We start from the raw sequence: 17444 nt of genomic DNA, 5'->3' as shown, positions 1-17444 counted from the left end.
CTTTATGTGAGACGGTGGTCAGAAGTGTTTTTACAATATCATATATATTCACATATTGTAATATGCCAATGTTCGATGGGTTGCAAATTTCGAGACGGTGTCTTCTGTCGCCGAGCGAATCACTGCGGCCACTGATAGTCTATGCAATGACATGGAATATTGTCAGAAATAATGGCTTCCCGATTGCTGCAGAAAGACTTTTCGCCAGGCCATGAGCAAATATAACCTGATAACGGATAAATGCATCATAATTTTAATTCACTTTGATATTATTGAACTCTGTTCCTCCATCACTTCGCTCATGGCATGCTCGTACTTTCACTGCATCGCATCCGCATGCTTTCTCTGTAGCCCTGCCACGAGGGGGCGTGCGATCACGTGTGTCGTGCGCACACATAAAATCTTATGGTAATGGTAAGTGCGAGGTGAACTAAAATAAAGTTAGTAGGTAGTTTAGTACTAAATACAACGCTGGCACCAGTGTTGAAAAGCGAATAATAATTGTTTTATTGACATGCATTTACGATCTTGTATAAGGTGTTTAAACGAGGGCCTCGCACCAGGTTAGGGGTGATTTTTAAAGGCATTTGACGGGGCATGGGTTACGGACGGTAGGCTTGAAGGATGATGCGCGTATAAAACATGAATCATATGAGTATAAAACATATGTAAAACATGAACATATGAGTATGAACATAGGAAACATATATTGTCCATTTCATAGATGAAACATCATCATCAGAAAACAGTTGTATTGAATTTATTATCTCAAATGTCACTACTTATCATCACAGATCATTGACATTGTATAAAACCTAAATCGTGAATAACAAGAGCATCAACGCTCCTTTGCATCTATTTAAGACTAAATTTTCTCTCTCTTGTTTCCAGTCGCGATGAGAATTCCTAAAACAACCCACGATTAATATTACAAATAATTTCAAAACAAATTTACACGATTTCCTTTAATGGCTAACATAGTTGAAGGATTTATTGAGCAGCATTCCCAGCGTACCGTACTCGAGGCTTCCGTCCGGCCGGGCGCGTCAGGATGATGCAGCTGAGGTCGACAAGTGAGTCAAGAAGCAGGGCCGCGGCGGGTACCCGCGAATGTCATGCTATATAAGCGTGCCATGCTAGGTCAGGGCTCCAGTTCACTCCAGAGCTGCGTTGGACTATGAAGCTACAGGTACGGTGCCGGCAGCTCATTGCCCAAACGTGCTTCTGTAGATTTAATTTGTTCTAAGCGATGTGCTTGTGAAGTCGTTCGAGCTTTAATGAATCAATTGGGGTCAGGGTCATCTTAAATGATATGAGTGGCGACGAGAAAAGATTTAGTTTTTAATTCAATTACAGTCATAATTTACGTATTTAATTTAATCAAATTCGTAATGTTCCTCCTTGACTTGATGAAATTATAGCCGAAACAAAGGCACATTTTGACAAATTTTCCGCGTAAATTATTGGATCAACATTAAATCAAGATATGAGTAGCAGAAAGATTCAGTTTATTAAAGCTGTTTGCTTTTGATGTTGTGATGAACAAACATGAATCAAATTGGTTAATTCTTTCCAATTGTGAGCGGTGAGCTCGGGCATGCGCAGTGCAGGCAGAGTTCCTCCACGAAGTGAGGTGACGTTCAGAAAACGTAGACTTGACTACAACGCTCGACGTCTTGTGTGAATTTTGTGAGGTTTCAATGTGACGATTAAGTTTGTGACGTCTTAATTTGACGACTAAGTTTGTGACGTCTCAATGTGACGACTAAGTTTTTGACGTCTTAAATGTGACGACTAAGTTTGTGACGTCTCAATGTGACGACTAATTCTTAATGTGACGACTAAGTTTGTGACGTCTTAATGTGACGACTAAGTTTGTGACGTCTCAATGTGACGACTAAGTTGTGACGTCTCAATGTGACGACTAAGTTTGTGACGTCTCAATGTGACATCTGAATATGACGATAAAGTTTGTGACGTCTCAATGTGACGACTAAGTATATGACGTCTCAATGTGACGTCTTAAATGTGACGACTAAGTTTGTGACGTCTTAAATGTGGCGACTAAGTTTGCGACGTCTTAATGACGATCAGCAAAATGACTGCTTTAATATTCAAATCGTTTAAAGTAATCTCATTTTATTTGAAGCCTTGCAAATGATAGAATATTTATAATATGCTAGACACAGAAGTAATATTGTTTAAGCACCAAGTTAAATTAAAAGGGAGCGCTAATTGCGCAGTTTTTTAGCGGACCTCTTGATTCTTCCGACGACTTTTATTTTAGACCTGAATGGCTTTCGATGTTTGTGAATTTTGCTGAACAAATTGATTATTTCGGTTTTTCGATCAGAGGTCAAATATTGTATGTGCCTCGCTATATATGTTCGGCAGTTAAGTACTGTATAAGTCGCTTGATAATTATGTATGAGCGATCACACGACATTCCGGCTCTGTTTAATGGATGTAATCCTAATTCATGCAGTAATGTGTAAGAATATTAATGGGTTTGTTCATCTATGATTTCTCGCTGGCATCGATGAAGAAGAAGTAATCCAAACTCTTCAGGAAAACCTAATTCAATGCTGCTTAACTTCAATCTTAATTAACGCTTAGTGGCTGCTCTTAACACTAGGAAAAATGAATGTTTTATTGCCCAAATAATAACACACTTCTGTCACGTAGCGCTGACACATACTCTTGCCTGGTCAAACTAGGTCAGGATGACCTACTCAGGGGGTAAAATGGATCGCTATTTTAGTTTGGACAAAATCTCACTTGTTTCTCTGAGAGGTGCGTGGAGCAACACCAAGGAGATTTGAAAAGCTCTTGTCTACGCTTTCCACAAATACGGACGGATCTCATGTGGCACATCAGACAACAATTTCAAGTCTGGCTTATGTAAAATATAAATAATTACCGTAGCTAAAACATAGCTCGTTGCAAAAATTGGCTTTTACGCTTCGCGAAAGAAAGCGGGCGCTTGTCGTGGTGCCCTTAAATTCTGGCAATTCATTCTTACCCCAAAGGCACCTGATTCTTGCCCTAAAGATGTCCGATTCTTGCCACAAAGGTTTCTGATTTATATTCCAAATTTTCATGATTGTTACGCAAAGGCTGATCATTCTAACCTCATAGGCTCCTGATTCTTGCCCCGAAGGTTTTTCATTCTTACCACAAAGGTTTTAGATTATTACCCCAAATGCTTCTCATTCTAACATCAAAGGTTCCTGATTCTTTCCGCAAAGGTCTCTCATTTTTACCCCGAAGCTTTTTTATTCTTACCCTAAAGGTTTTTCATTCTGACCTCAAAGGTTTCCGATTGTCAAAGAAATGAGGCTTCTTTTCATTAAAAACTGGACTCGATGTTTTAAAGTTCACCGGCTTAGCGTAAAATGACCGCGCAGAAAATCGCAACAAGACACGAATATAAAAGTCTCTGAAAGCCGTCAAATCCTTTACGACCGACAAACAACTCTTAATGAGCGTTGGTATAAAAAAATTGAGAACATTTTCGCTCGTTTTACAAGTTTCCTTGGCTTAATTCGAAGAAAATGCGAGGTTTACCTCATATTGATTTCAATGTGTTATTTCAAAATATTTTGATCTAAATATTGTTGAACATTTATTTTTATTTCATTGCTGAGCAACAGAGAGTGTCTAAGAAAGGAAGTCTAAGCTTTAAGCTTTAGATTCAAGAAGCTTTATATTTTTTATTATCATAATTTTTTTTAACAAATTGTCCAATTTTGATTGCGAGAAGAAAAACTGCCTTCCGTTTCATTCTCGAAAAAATGGATAAAAATCAACGAAGCGAGTCAAGTTAATTGTTCAACATATTCTGCTTTGTTTTCTTTGAAGAGTATTCTCGATAAATCGTAATTTTAATTCTTATGCTTATTGAAGGCTTAATTCAATTCTTACAGTCAGGTATTGAACTAGTTTGACGTGAGAGTTATTTTCTTAACGATTGATCTCTAATTTTGTTCAATTTGAATTAAAATCTTGAAGATATTTTTTAGTGGGATGTCGAATTTTTGTTTTATCGCGATGAATTGATCGACTTGAAAATCACAGACTTCCAAGCAATTTGATATTAAAAAGACCCTCCAACTATCTTAAAAATATTTGGATGCATTCTTTATAACATCGATAATGCATATGATGCCGCTTCGTGCTCACTTGCAATATTGGTTTATATTTATTTCACCAGAAATAGTTTTGCATTTTAAATGAGGAGCAGCCGCATCCGTTTAAATCGATTAGAATTGGTCAACTGGACTGGCCGGTCGAGAGGGAAAGTGTACAGACAACCTTCAGACGTTGCGATGCTTCTGTAGCCCAGCATATGTTTTGGGTGCCGCGGATGTAGGAGTGGAATATCACTCAAACATAAATCGGGGTAAAGGTCATTCCCATTGAGCGTCATTTAGAAATGGAGCATAAAAATCAAGTTTTAGTGTGAACACCGCGGCGTCCAGAGCTGTGTTGGAGTGGCAGTAGAAGGTGATAAAAGATACAACGTTCGAGTTGAACACCTTCAGTGTAAAGGCCACAGCGATAATTCTGTGAACATTTGAAAGCGAAAGTTGGTACTGGTTAGCGATGAGCTTGATGTTATATACGTACGACATCTAACTCATGTGAGAAAGATGTGTCATGCACAGAGTTGGAGCAAGTGGCTTAAAAGAAGAATTCAAAAGCAAATAATCTGTCAATTAAATTCAATGAATTTCATTATTCAATGAAATTCTAACAAATTTACTTGGCATGTTCTAAAATTATAAGCTTAATCGCGACTTAAACAAATCGAATAATAATAATAATTTCTGGTCAAAAGCACAATTTTAACTGACTTTTAATAATTTTCGTCGTTTTAATAATTTTATTATCAAAAGAATTTTAAAATCATTCATAAAATTTCATAAGCGTAACATTAAGTTGATTCATAGGCAAGGTAAATAACATTCAAGTGTAAGTAGTGAGAGAATTTCTTTTTTTTGGGGGGGTCCTTTTTACATAAATAATGTGCGAGCGAGCTCGATTGCTCGATTATTAATGACAATTTGACGCATTACTCATCAAACATCAATTGAGCAGTTGTAATTTTTTCAACAAATTTGCTGTGCATGAAAATTCTCCTAAATTATTAGATGTGCTAACATTTTAACTCCTGATGCATGTGGACCCTAGTGTCAATTTAACTCCATTCTCGACGATCCCTACAAGCAAAATATTGCTTAATTTCTACTTAAATGTTATCCACATGAGCACACCAACTTGTCCTTATCAAACTCACCTCCAATTAAGAAGTTTAAGCGCCATTCATTTTCTGGAATGCTGGAAGCATCGAGAAAAACGCGCACGCTTATGCAATGAAGAAGATTGGCCTAACCATTCACAAGCCTGCTGACCTTGATTTGATTTAGCTGTTGTAACTGGTAGCAAAAAATGGGTGCAGAAACACAGACATTAATTTCATTGAGACGTGCTGGCACGGTTCTGCCCATACGTTGTCGCATAACTTGTAAACCAGCCGTTAAATTCACAGACCTGCCGGTTAAACTTTCGTGATTGTGAGAAAAAAATTACGGAAATATGAAGATTGATTAAATCGTTCATGTCGATTCAGAGTGAGATTCCATGCACGAGTTCTGCATGCGGTTAAGAATTTTTTTCGAATCTTTTTCTAATTAAACATGACGAATTGGGCATGTACATCTCAAATATTTTTTCAACATTGATATATATTTGTTAACTAAAAACTGTCACTTATTTATTGTCTCCGACAAATTAAGAAATAGCCCCCAGTTTTGGTACCCCTGCTTAAGACGACATGATTTACAAAGAAGAGCAAGTCAGGCGTTATCAGAACAGGTCAAGCGACTAGTCAAGGCTTGGGTGTATACGATTACCCAACTCCACCAAACATCGTCGGTTAGTCAACAAAATCTTACTTAATTACCTCATAGGTAGAAATATGTGGGTCAAACACAGCAAAAAAAGAGAGTTATGTTAGCATTTTAGGGTAGATTAGTTGATATAGAAAAATTGCCTAGAAATTTATTTAAAAGATTTCTTCGGCAGTGCAACCAATTTATAATGTTAATTCTCATAATTGCAGTTTTCTATTAATTAACGTTTTGTTTTGGAGATCCTTATATTATAAGTAAATGCTATATTTTGTTTTATGGATCTCTTACCACTATTTTTAAGCTATCAATGAATTAACATTTTCTAATATTGGGAAATATATCACATATGATTATAATATAATGTTGTTTTTCCCATCATATATACGCAAAAATTAGCGTATATATGATGACACAATCACCCGCATATTTAAATAATTTTTGTCTAATTCGGTCAAAGCGATAAATTTAAGAGAAATATAGCAACGCTCAAGGTTGAGGAGCAGCAGATGGAGCTTTCCTTATGCAGCTGGACATTGCGAATTTTTTTGTTCATTCCTAGGATTATGTTTGGAGTATCGAAACTTGAACATTCTACGCGCCCGACGACGATTGTTTTTGCATCATAAATATTGCTAGCGTTTTAATTAGTTCCGTGGATTGTGGTTATTGCGTCACATTAGCAGCAGCGCGCTTCTCGTCTTCACCACGAAGTCTTTTTTTTCCGCATCTGTTTTATGGTCATGAGATTCGAGAAAGGTAATAAGATATGAGGATATGAACAAAGCTCGCTATTTACGCGCCTCACTTTGCCGTGTTAAAACTTCCTAATTGGCTGTGTATGATAATGCAAAACTCCAGCGTATTTCGAACATGCATAATGGGAACTTGATCTGTTCAATCACATGAGTGTACAGCATTTATCAAAATTAATGCATTCCTTTATTTTTATAATCAGGAATATGTTGATTAGATGCAGTTTTTGGAATAATTTCATCAATAAATGTTTTTTACATTTAATTTAGCCAAAAATATTTGCATGCGATATTTTCGAGTAAAATTCTGATATTTTTTTATCGGCATATCAGACAAGCGAGATTAAACGAGCTAGTTTTGGCAAAGCGATCGGGATTTTTTAGTTCGAGACCGCAAAATGCTGTGAATGTTCTGCGATGTTAAGAATCGGCGACAGGCCTACGGCCTAATTAACGCTGAAACCGCTATTATATTATATTATACAACAGCGACGATGCAAACAAACATGACAAAGCGCGCATCAGGGCGATGCAAAGCATCATATTTACTTTTGATGCATGCCGGCAAGAAGAGACGGGCATATAGTTACCATTGAACGCTTTTACTGAGAACGAACTGAGTTTAATGGCCTGGCGAAATATTATTTAATTTATAGATAGTTTTTGAACAGGTAATTAAAGACTATAAATATAATACAAGGAGTAGAAATGTTGATACTTATAATGGTCATTAGGTAATAGTATATGAATAACGGTTTAATATTCAAACTTGTGTAAAATGCAGAACTTCTAATGACAGTGTGAATGCTGATGTGCCAGCTCAACAATGCTACAGTTTCTGTCGTTTTTTATTTATATATTTCCTATGCCATGAATAATAATGCGGCAAATAAACCCACGTGCTGAATAACCTGAAGTTACACATCTCGTACTCCCGTTGGGAAACGATTCCTGAGAAAGCATCAAGGATTCTGATATGCAAATATCAAATCATAACATCAACGTCAACTTAATAAATGATATATGTAAGTTACCCGCAGTATGGTTCGATCAACCATTCACATATATTTTTAAAATAAATTTTGCGACTGCAGAAAATTGGAAACGACCTTGTGATTTTACGAGAAAAGATTTGCACGCCGTTTCTTTTATTTTTAGCTTGATTGTTTTGCGACGGTTCTAAAAAAATACGTCGTAAAAATTGATTGAATCTCGACTCTTTTGTATTGATTTATTCAATTACTTGGTAAAATAACTAAAAAATGATGGGGCATTTGCGACGTATACTGAAGGCTGCTTTTCAAGTGACGGAATAAAATTAATAATAGTGGAACATACGCGAAAATTTTCGAAATAAGTGATTACTTTTATCATCTTTCTTCCTGCACAACAAACGTTAGGGATCAAAGCATTCATTGATAAGCCCAACCCTAATTATGATACATCCCGTAAATGACTTTCTTAAGCTAGATACTTACTTATAATACTGCATTATACAATAATGATATTAAATACGCATGACTAATACGACATAATACGTATTAAAAATACTTAGGTACTTAATTCGGATAAGAATTTCCTCGAGGTGCGTGCGATGACGACACTCCGGTCTCCAAAACACGGCGGTTCTGAAGCCATCCTTGGTTGCACGTTCACTTTCTGCGCGCCCAACGCCTGCCTGCCGCGGAGGAGGGTGTCGCTCCAACCTTGCACTGCCATACTGCCCCATTCCGTGCCTAACTTGGCCATTGGCATTACTAGTTGTGTCTTTCTCCACGCCGCTTTCAATGCCATGTAGCTCTGCGACAATGGAACATATATAAATCATTGCATGCCTAAAATGTGGCTAACCTTTTATGGTCATTGAGTAAATCACGTGTTGACGACTGTAGCATTGACTTGTGAAACTTGAGCTTGTTCGTGGCATTGGACATTTGGATGTGGACGAAAAAAAACGAATCCTTCAAAGTTCTCATAATAGACGTGTAACCGGATCATTAAAATTTACACTATATACGTAAAATTAATTTAGAGTCGCCGGTTCTACGTTCAGTTAACTTATGTCATATATTGTTGTCGCTGCACACTGCAGAGATAGCAGTTCTGCCGCACCATACCTGACGAGTCTCTGCGAGTAGAGCTCAATAGCTCTTGCCACATTCACGTAAACATGCCATTACTGTAACCAATTATTGCAAAATTATATGCTTCATCGAAGACAAAGTTCATCATAACAAGTAATGATGAACCATGTTACGTATTGTATGACAGTTTCGTTAGGCATCAAATTATCCATTATGCTGCGTATGAGCTGCTGAAATACGATTCTCGTTTATAGTTGCATTATTAAAATTATTATCAAATTTAAATGAACACATTTAAACTCTTTGAGCAAGAGACACGCAAATAGGGAGAATAAACTCGGGCCTTCCTGGCAAACTACAGGAAAGCCCGAGCAAAAAACACGACGCTTGTATGCACATTTCGTGTCGCAGCCGCGGCTCATAATCTCGTCTGAACGTGCTCGCTTGCTCAAGCATTTCCGAGCAATAAAATCGCTAGCTTAAGGACCTGACTCCTCAGAATGCAGTGATATGGCAAGCATTGCTTAAGGCGTTTTTCATGTGATTTCACGCCTGTATAGATGACCTGACCCGCACACTACACAGGTTGTACATGAAACAAAGTTGTGTTGTTCACAAAAGGTCGCTCGTACTCGCTTTTAACACAGAATGTGCGATTTGAAAAGGTTGTGACTTGAATGAAAACTGTTCCCATATTATTCAATTCATTACGTCTTCTTTAATGTATCAGATGATTTAAAAATAAGAAATAGCAATTGAAGAAGTAGTAATTCAAATCGAATTCAGCCTACCCTAATTAAATTCTGCCTAATTATATATAGAGTTAAGCCTCAAGACAAACAATATTGCATTGAAAATTTTGCTCCTAAGGCAGGGTGGCCTGAAAAATCCTTGTTCAGCCCACTTAAGAAACCTTTGTATAAATTCTCATGATACTTAGAAAATAATGATTTCCAGTACATGTGCTACTTACCTGTCGCAGGTCTGCAAATTTTGCGTCTGAAAGCATCACATTCAAATGCATTATTATCACATTGCGCTCTTAAATAACAACTCTGAATTCTTCAAGTATTTCCTCTTTATCAAAGCCAATAAATAAATTCTGAAGGAGATACTTGAGCAGACAAAGAAGTAATCTGAGTTTACTATTTGAACTGTGCTCCTTGAAATAAAATTGATCTTCAAGCAGCTAAGGTGCCGTGCGACCGGTAATACAAATAGAATTGATCTTTAAGTAGCCAGGCGTAATTAAGGCGACCGGTAATATATCGGTCGATTTGGAGTAATTTATGCCCAACAGAACTCAAAATCCTTCCCTTAAGGTATTCCTCAAGGTATTGCACCGGTCGTTCCTAAATAGTATAAAACAAAAGCTTACCCGGGTTGTAAATGAATAATCCAGTCAAAACTTTTTCTTCATCTTTTTTGGTTTTTTAAGAGAAGAAAAGGTGTTAAGATGAAAAAAATGTTTTAGTTTCTAATTTTTAATCATAATTATCCCCGATGAAATTCCCTAATAATTGCAAAGAGGTCTTCTGCATGCAAGCGCCCTCTCAGCACTTTCTTTGTTGTAATGCCAGGCGTTTTTCCAACTCTGGTTCCGGCGTTCGTTTCTAAACCTTTTTTTTGTTTTGTTTTAGTTTAAGAACGAAATTATTCTAAATGATCAGAAGTAGTTTTTCCGATCATTCACTATTGTGATCCTTACAGGTAAGTCCCGCAGATTCATAAGTTAAGTAATATGCATTTTTTATCGATAGCCAGCATTACTATTAGCCAGCTTCCTAAGTAGTTATGCTCAGTTTGGTCATGAGTAAATTGGAGAATTTCTTTCATCGTGAAGTTGCAGCTAAAAATGTCATAGAAAAACGAAAGACTCAAACAAGCCTCAATTAGAGATGTACTTTTTTCATGATACCTCTTCTCTCACCCCCAAAACTCGTAGCAATATCGAAGCATTTTTAAGGAAACATTTTGGATAAATAATTTCGTGGGCGATGTTTTTTCTCCTCGATTATGTGCACGAATACTCAAATATTCGACTGAAGTGTCGTAAAAATATATTTTCCTTTACACGATTTCAGATTTTATTTACGAATCTTCCGAATGAAGGTTCAAAATTGAATGAAACAATGACAACGAAAAATTTTCTTCGATTATCACCAGGAACGATCATTCGCGAATGAGGCACTTGAATCGCATATGTGTTGTGGCATTCACTCCAGCAGGCCAAAGAACTTAACGCCAGAAACGCCCAACCCTGCCAGGTAGAACTGCCTTCTAAGTCCCAGGCTTCCAAACAATTTCCAATATAATAATACTTCTATGGAATTATGGTCATTATTTGTTGATAGCATTGATTTTTTTTCATTTCATTCCATCACTGACCCGGAAGTAAGACGGACTTCGGCCCTGCATGCTGCGCAGCCATCATTACGAACGAGTCAGAAATATGAGATATCTCCGCATAACCAAATTTGGGTTCAAAGTCAAGACTTCCGCGGAAGTTTTCTAATCTCCTTGTTATCGACAGTTTCCTGATGAAAAAATGCTAGTTGAGGCGCGATAATGATATGGATGGTACATTGGATGGTACGCAAGACGTGCACAGAATTATGGTCGTTTTAGTGCGGCATCAAGCACATACTTCAGTTTCTGAATGCCTGCTGACCTCGCTCCAGCAATGCTTATAGAGATCTCGGTAAATGTTTTTTCTCGCTGTACAGACAGCAAGTTTGTGACATTCTCACTACCATGAGTGCGAAGGTAAAAAAAACGATCATCAATCTTAGGCTGGCCTCAAGCGACGGCTCTTGAAACAAAGGGCGCTCGATTAGTTATCCACGTGAACACTTTCTCCTTCCATAAAATAAAGTCAAGAACAAGTTATTATTCTGGTATATCTGTACCAGAACAATAATATCAGGAAAATATAAATTTATTACCTATTTTATATAAATGTAGCCAAAATAATTTGAATTTTTCTGAATAAATATTTTGTTTTAAATTTTTTTAGACTCTTTAATGCTAAATAAATATGCGGTTATGCATGCATTACGTTTGTTATGAAGACTAATTTTAATAGTAAACTTGATTGTACGACAAAAAAGATAGCAAACAATCGTATTCTAAAAGATTGTATCGAAATAATCTCTCCTGAAACGATGTTTATATGTAAATTTTATAATATAATAAATTCGAATAAAAAATTCCGATGCTAAAAAAGACGAGGTCCTTGCCAGCAGCTGGCACCTCACAAGTAGCTTTCTCGAAGTAAATCCTTCGCGTACTTCGGCTTTTGTCCAAGCCTTCGAGTTGAGAGATAAGACTCGAGTTTATGATCAACTTGAAACTTATGGTCTCTGTAGAATTTCAAAGAATTCAGATGCGGAAAGTTTGTGCAGGTTCGGAAAGCTGAAACAGGTGCGGAAAGTTGATATAGGCGCGGAAAGTTAATATAGGTGCGGAAAGTTTATATAGGTGCGGAAAGTTGATATAGGTGCGGAAAGTTGATATAGGTGCGGAAAGTTGATATCGGTGCGGAAAGCTCGGACAGGTGCGGAAAGCTCGTACAGGTGCGTAAAGTTGATACAGGTGCATAAAGTTGATACAGGTGTGGAAAGTTGATACAGGTGTGGAGAGCTCATACAGGTGCGGAAAGTGGTGCTCCCGCATGAATTTGCCCCCCTGTGGAACTTTCTAGCTGGACACACGAGGGGCAGAGCGGTCCAGTTTAAGGCATTGAAGGCCAAGAGGATCCCAGCCTCGATGGAACAATTTAGCTGCCGTGCTGGACGCGGCACTTCGCACGTGCTCTGTGTGTGATCACATTTACCTTAATACCTTAACCTACTGACATGTACTGGTTAATTTTGGGGCTTAACATCGTTATTTTAAGCCCCTTTACTCAGCACATTGCGCTGAATACTCGACGTCTGATATACGATGACCGTAGCTTTCAATGCCTACATTGTCTTAGGACAGCCCTGTGCAAGTCTAAATTTGTATGACAAATTTTCGCTTTACATTGTCTTTAGTATTGGTGTTTCTTTTTATATTTTCAAGGGAATTTCTACAATGTTTCAGTGCGATAGCTAATAAAGTAATACATTTACTTGCATAATATTGAAATGAGACATTTGAAATTTCTGGCAGAGCAGTGTAAAATATGAAGCGACAGAAATAACAGTCTTACGTCGGGATTTCGACAGCAAATAGCGAAATAGCCCACCCTTTAATGTGAATGAATATAAAATTGCATGGTAGCCTATAAATAATCAATTTCGACGATGAAGTGAAAACGAACTCAAAACGGACGTCAGTTCGACTCAATGTCACTGCTCTCTCCGACATGAGCAGAGAGCACGCGCATTGCATTAGTGAGCAGAAGTCTCTCAACAATACGAGTCAGTGAGCGCTCTTCGAGTTTATAATGAGCAGAATGATCAATGCTGGGGGCGTGCTGAGCAGTTCAGCCTTCTGTAAGACATGGAAGGGTAACAGCATTCTAGCAGGAGCCTCAACCTTGATCTCTGGAGCAACTTTCTATGAAGCTTGTAAGATTCGTGGCTGCGTGCAGATGCAAGTGTCTCCTAATGGGACGAGTCAGAGCGACAAATATGCGGTCCATTTTCTGAGCGAGATGCGAGGGCGTTGTAGGTTATCCTAAACGTCGAAATTGTTGAAAGTGACCGCACATGTTAATTAATCTGCATTTTCCAGCCTCGTTAAACAATGCGAAGTTCTTATGTCAGAGACTACGACGTTTCTGTGGATAACATTAGCTCGATGGTTGGCACGCGAATGCTATTCTCTATTATTGTTATTCTCTCGAAAATATTATTGATGAACTTCTAGCAGACGATCGAGGATGTGTATGCTTGCTACTCAAATATCATAAGAATTAATTTGAATGCGGTTTTAATATCCATAAATAATTTTCCCATTCGATTAAGTACTTTCTTTCTGTGATTGACAAGTTTGATCTTAGTATCACATAGTTTACTTACATAGTTTACCGTCATTGACGGGATTATATCCCGCTGCAATATAAGATTTGAAGTGAATAAAAGCTTCAGTAAAATCGAATAAGGGGATATTGTGAGGGTCATTGCCAGCTCCACGCCCAGGGAAGGTCAGGGTGCTTGTCTCGTGTCGCTTGCTAACACAATTTCGTTGTTTGCTGCTGCATGAGTCGCACGCATGGACTCGTCGAGGAAAGGTCACGTCAGGTATAACGAGTGCCGTGATGGTCGAGCACGGACAGACGAGCGGTCGGGGAGCTCAATTGTCTAGCGTGGAAGTAAAAGTGTTTGGGCCGAATAGAATTATGTCACCTAGGACGATATGAATGACAAATAACATTCACGAAATAACATTATAAATAACCTTCACAAGCGTTTGCCTACAAGTTTAGGATTTTGGTCGTTAAAATTAGGAGGACCAACGAAAGCACGAATATTTGTTGTTATTTCTTTTATACTGTGCCAGAAATAAGTAAATAAAATATTTCTATATAACTAATTTACTTAATGCTTTAGAAATGAGCGACATTATTTTATAGATGATTTGTTGTGGATGTTTTATACACAAATATCCTCAGTAGGAACTAGTAGTAGAAACTTTGTCCGAAACTTTTACAATAAATTTCGCTTTGTCCACAGGCGTTGTTCGCAGCACTCCTGCTGGTGGCGTCGGCCACCGCAGACAAGAGGCCGGCAACCCGCGTGGTGTCCGTCAAAACTCCCGAACGAAATACGAACATCATTTCCCACTTCCTTCCCGCCGACCACGTCTATGAAGCCACAGGTCGAGTCGAGTTCAACGCACCCCAAGCCCCCGAAGCCCCGAAAGCGGCCGCTCCTGCGCCTGCCAGACAGTCTCTAAATCTCGAAAGGACTGTTTCCGTGAGCACTCCTAAACGCAATCTTGGAGTAATCTCCTTCTTTACGCCGGCTGATCATGTGTACGACGCCACTGGTACTGTCGTGATCAACAGAGGAAACACCGAGTCTTCGAGCTCTATCACAAACACACGCAGTGTTTCTTCGGGAGGCTACAACTACGAAGCTCCCAGCACGCAATTCGTTACTGCAAGAGCACCCGAGAGGACTTACTCAGTCCCCTCTTCCTCATCATCTGGACTTACTCTGAAGCGCACGGTTAGCGTTCAGAACCGCGCGAGACCAAGTGGTACTATCAATCACTTCTCTCCGGCTCAGCACAACTATGAAGCCACTGGAACGGTTGTAATCAATCGTGGTGCTCAGCAAACTGGTAGCGGGGCTGCCCTGAGCTCAGGTTCTTCAACTTCAGGTTCCAACTCAGCCACTTTTTCTGGAGGCTCTTCCTCTAGAAATACTGTGACACGCACGCAGACATCTTACTCGTCTACGCAAGCCGCTGCTGCCCAGGCTGCCGCTGCAGCCCAGGCTGAAGCTGCTGCTCGTGCTGCCGCTGCTGCAGCTCAAGCTGCTGCAGCCGCCCAAGCTGCCGCTGCTGCTTCTTCGAGACGCACAACTACCTACCAAACTTCGCAGTCGGGACAAGGCGATGGACTCAGTCTAAATCGTAGAATCAAGGTCGTTAACCGAGCACGACCATCAGGCACCATCAGTCACTTCACTCCTGCTCAGCACAATTATGAAGCTGAAGGACTAGTTGTCATCAACAGAGGACGACAATATGCAGCTGGATCAGCAGCTGCAGCCGGCTCTGGATCAGGTGCATCCAGGACCGTGACTACATCCTCCAGGACATACAGCTTATCCGATGACTCGAGTGAATCCGACTCTGAAGCTGAAGCTAACGCTGCGGCCGAGGCACGCAGAGCAGCCGAAGCTAGAGCTGCAGCTGAAGCCCGCAGAGCTGCTGAAGCCCGAGCAGCTGCGGCAGCCAGAGCTGAACAAGAACGCGCTGCTGAAGAAGCAAGAAGAGCAGCCGTAGCCCAAGCCTCCAGTTCCAGAACGTACGCTCAGTCGAGCAGCTCTGGCTCATCGGGCTCTGGATCAGGACTTTCCCTCAACCGTCGGGTGACAGTTTCAAACAAGGCTCGACCCTCAGGCACCATCAACCACTTCACGCCAGCACAGCATAACTACGAAGCGGAAGGTCTGGTCATCATCAACAGACAGACCTCAGGGTCTTCTTCAGCTGTACGCGGCCAGTCCGGAGCTTCCAGCACAGCCTCAAGGACCACGAGTTACGCATCTTCATTCGATGCTGAAGCCAGAGCCGCTGCTGAAGCTAGAGCTGCAGCTGAAGCCAGGGCTGCAGCTGAAGCTAGAGCTGCAGCTGAAGCCAGGGCTGCAGCTGAAGCCAGAGCTGCAGCTGAAGCTAGAGCCTCCGCTGAAGCTCGACGAGCTGCCGAGGCTAGAGCTGCCGCTGAAGCTAGAGCTGCTGCCGAATCCAGGTCATCTTATGAAGCTAGAGCTGCCGCCGAAGCCCGAGCAGCTGCTGAAGCTAGGGCTGCTGCCGAGGCCAGAGCTGCTGCCGAAGCCAGGCGAACAGCTGAAGCTAGAGCTGCTGCTGAAGCTAGAGCTGCTGCTGAAGCCAGAGCTGCTGCTGAAGCTAGAGCTGCTGCTGAAGCTCGTAGAACTGCTGAAGCCCAAGCAGCTGCATCAAGACAATCATCAGCGCAATCTTCACGAACTTACAGCTCTTCTAGCTCATCCAATTCCGCTCAATTATCTGGATCATCATCGGCATCCAGATCAAGCTCCACATCATCTGCTTCACAAGCATCATCTTCCAGCAGCGCCTCAGATTCTGATTTGGAGCAGCAGCTGATCTTCTTCGCACAGTCGGCGCAGCAAGCCGCTGCTCTGGCCAGAGAATCAGAAGCTTCGCAGAGAAGCAGTGGAGTTATCACGGAGTACGGATCCAGGAGCCGCAGCCACGCGTCGTCGGCTGATCTTCTTGCAGAGCTTGCCAAGTTCAGGGCAAACGCCAAGGAGCAAGTCACTGTGCGCCAGGAATCAGGCGAAGATGATGGATCTGTGAGTAATTATTTAACGGAGACCGGAGTGGGAAAAATTAATATCTATGCACAAAAATTCTTTTTTTATTTGATACAAACTCGAATGATGACCCCGAAAAAAAATGCAGTTTACCGTTTGTGATGAAGTTGTAGACGAAAAATCTATTATAATTTGAATTAATTTTTCGACTGGTGTTGATCAATTTTTTTACATTTCCTGTGTAAATCTGCAGATAAATTTACTATTCGATAGAGTCGGTGCAGGCAAAAGGAGTCAACCCATGACAGAGGTCAGACTGGTAGGTGCTGCTGACTCCATAAGTCTTAGACCAATTATAAAAAACGTAGTCAATGGTAATGAAAATTTATTTTCAGCCTGTGGACCCATATCAGTTTGGGCTCAACGTGGCCGACGCCGATAGCGGCAACTACCAAGGCCGGTACGAGTGGGTGGACGAAGACGGAGTCACGCACGGATGGTACACGGTAGCGCTGAGTGATGGTTTCCTGTACAACTACACATACTCTTCGAGCCCCGGAATGGGATACATGGTAATTAATAATTCATCGAAAAGTTCTAATTTAAATGTGTGAATAGTATATCTACATGATTTGAAATTACAAATGCCAATTATCGATGGCACAAAATTGTGGGAAGATTAGTTATTAGTCTGTTAATTTGATCCTGGTTTAATTTTATGGTTAAATTCACATT

At 40.1% G+C, this 17444-nt stretch overlaps 1 protein-coding gene across 1 annotated transcript in view; it reads left to right on the top strand.

The window, feature by feature from the left end:
* The first annotated feature begins 1148 nt into the window (after window positions 1–1148).
* Window positions 1149–17444, top strand: part of LOC108668327 (serine-rich adhesin for platelets) — an 18541-nt gene continuing 2245 nt past the window's right edge. The window contains exons 1-3 of the mRNA XM_018155517.2: window positions 1149–1189; window positions 14415–16748; window positions 17105–17281. Coding sequence (XP_018011006.1) covers window positions 1178–1189; window positions 14415–16748; window positions 17105–17281 — 2523 coding nt within the window. The 5' untranslated portion in view covers window positions 1149–1177. The remainder of the gene's footprint in view (window positions 1190–14414; window positions 16749–17104; window positions 17282–17444) is intronic.

Source organism: Hyalella azteca, unplaced genomic scaffold (assembly GCF_000764305.2).
Source record: "Hyalella azteca isolate HAZT.00-mixed unplaced genomic scaffold, Hazt_2.0.2 contig7079, whole genome shotgun sequence".
Lineage (NCBI taxonomy): Eukaryota > Metazoa > Arthropoda > Malacostraca > Amphipoda > Hyalellidae > Hyalella > Hyalella azteca.
Note: the sequence above shows the minus strand (reverse complement) of the source record. Positions and strands in the feature narration are given on the sequence as shown.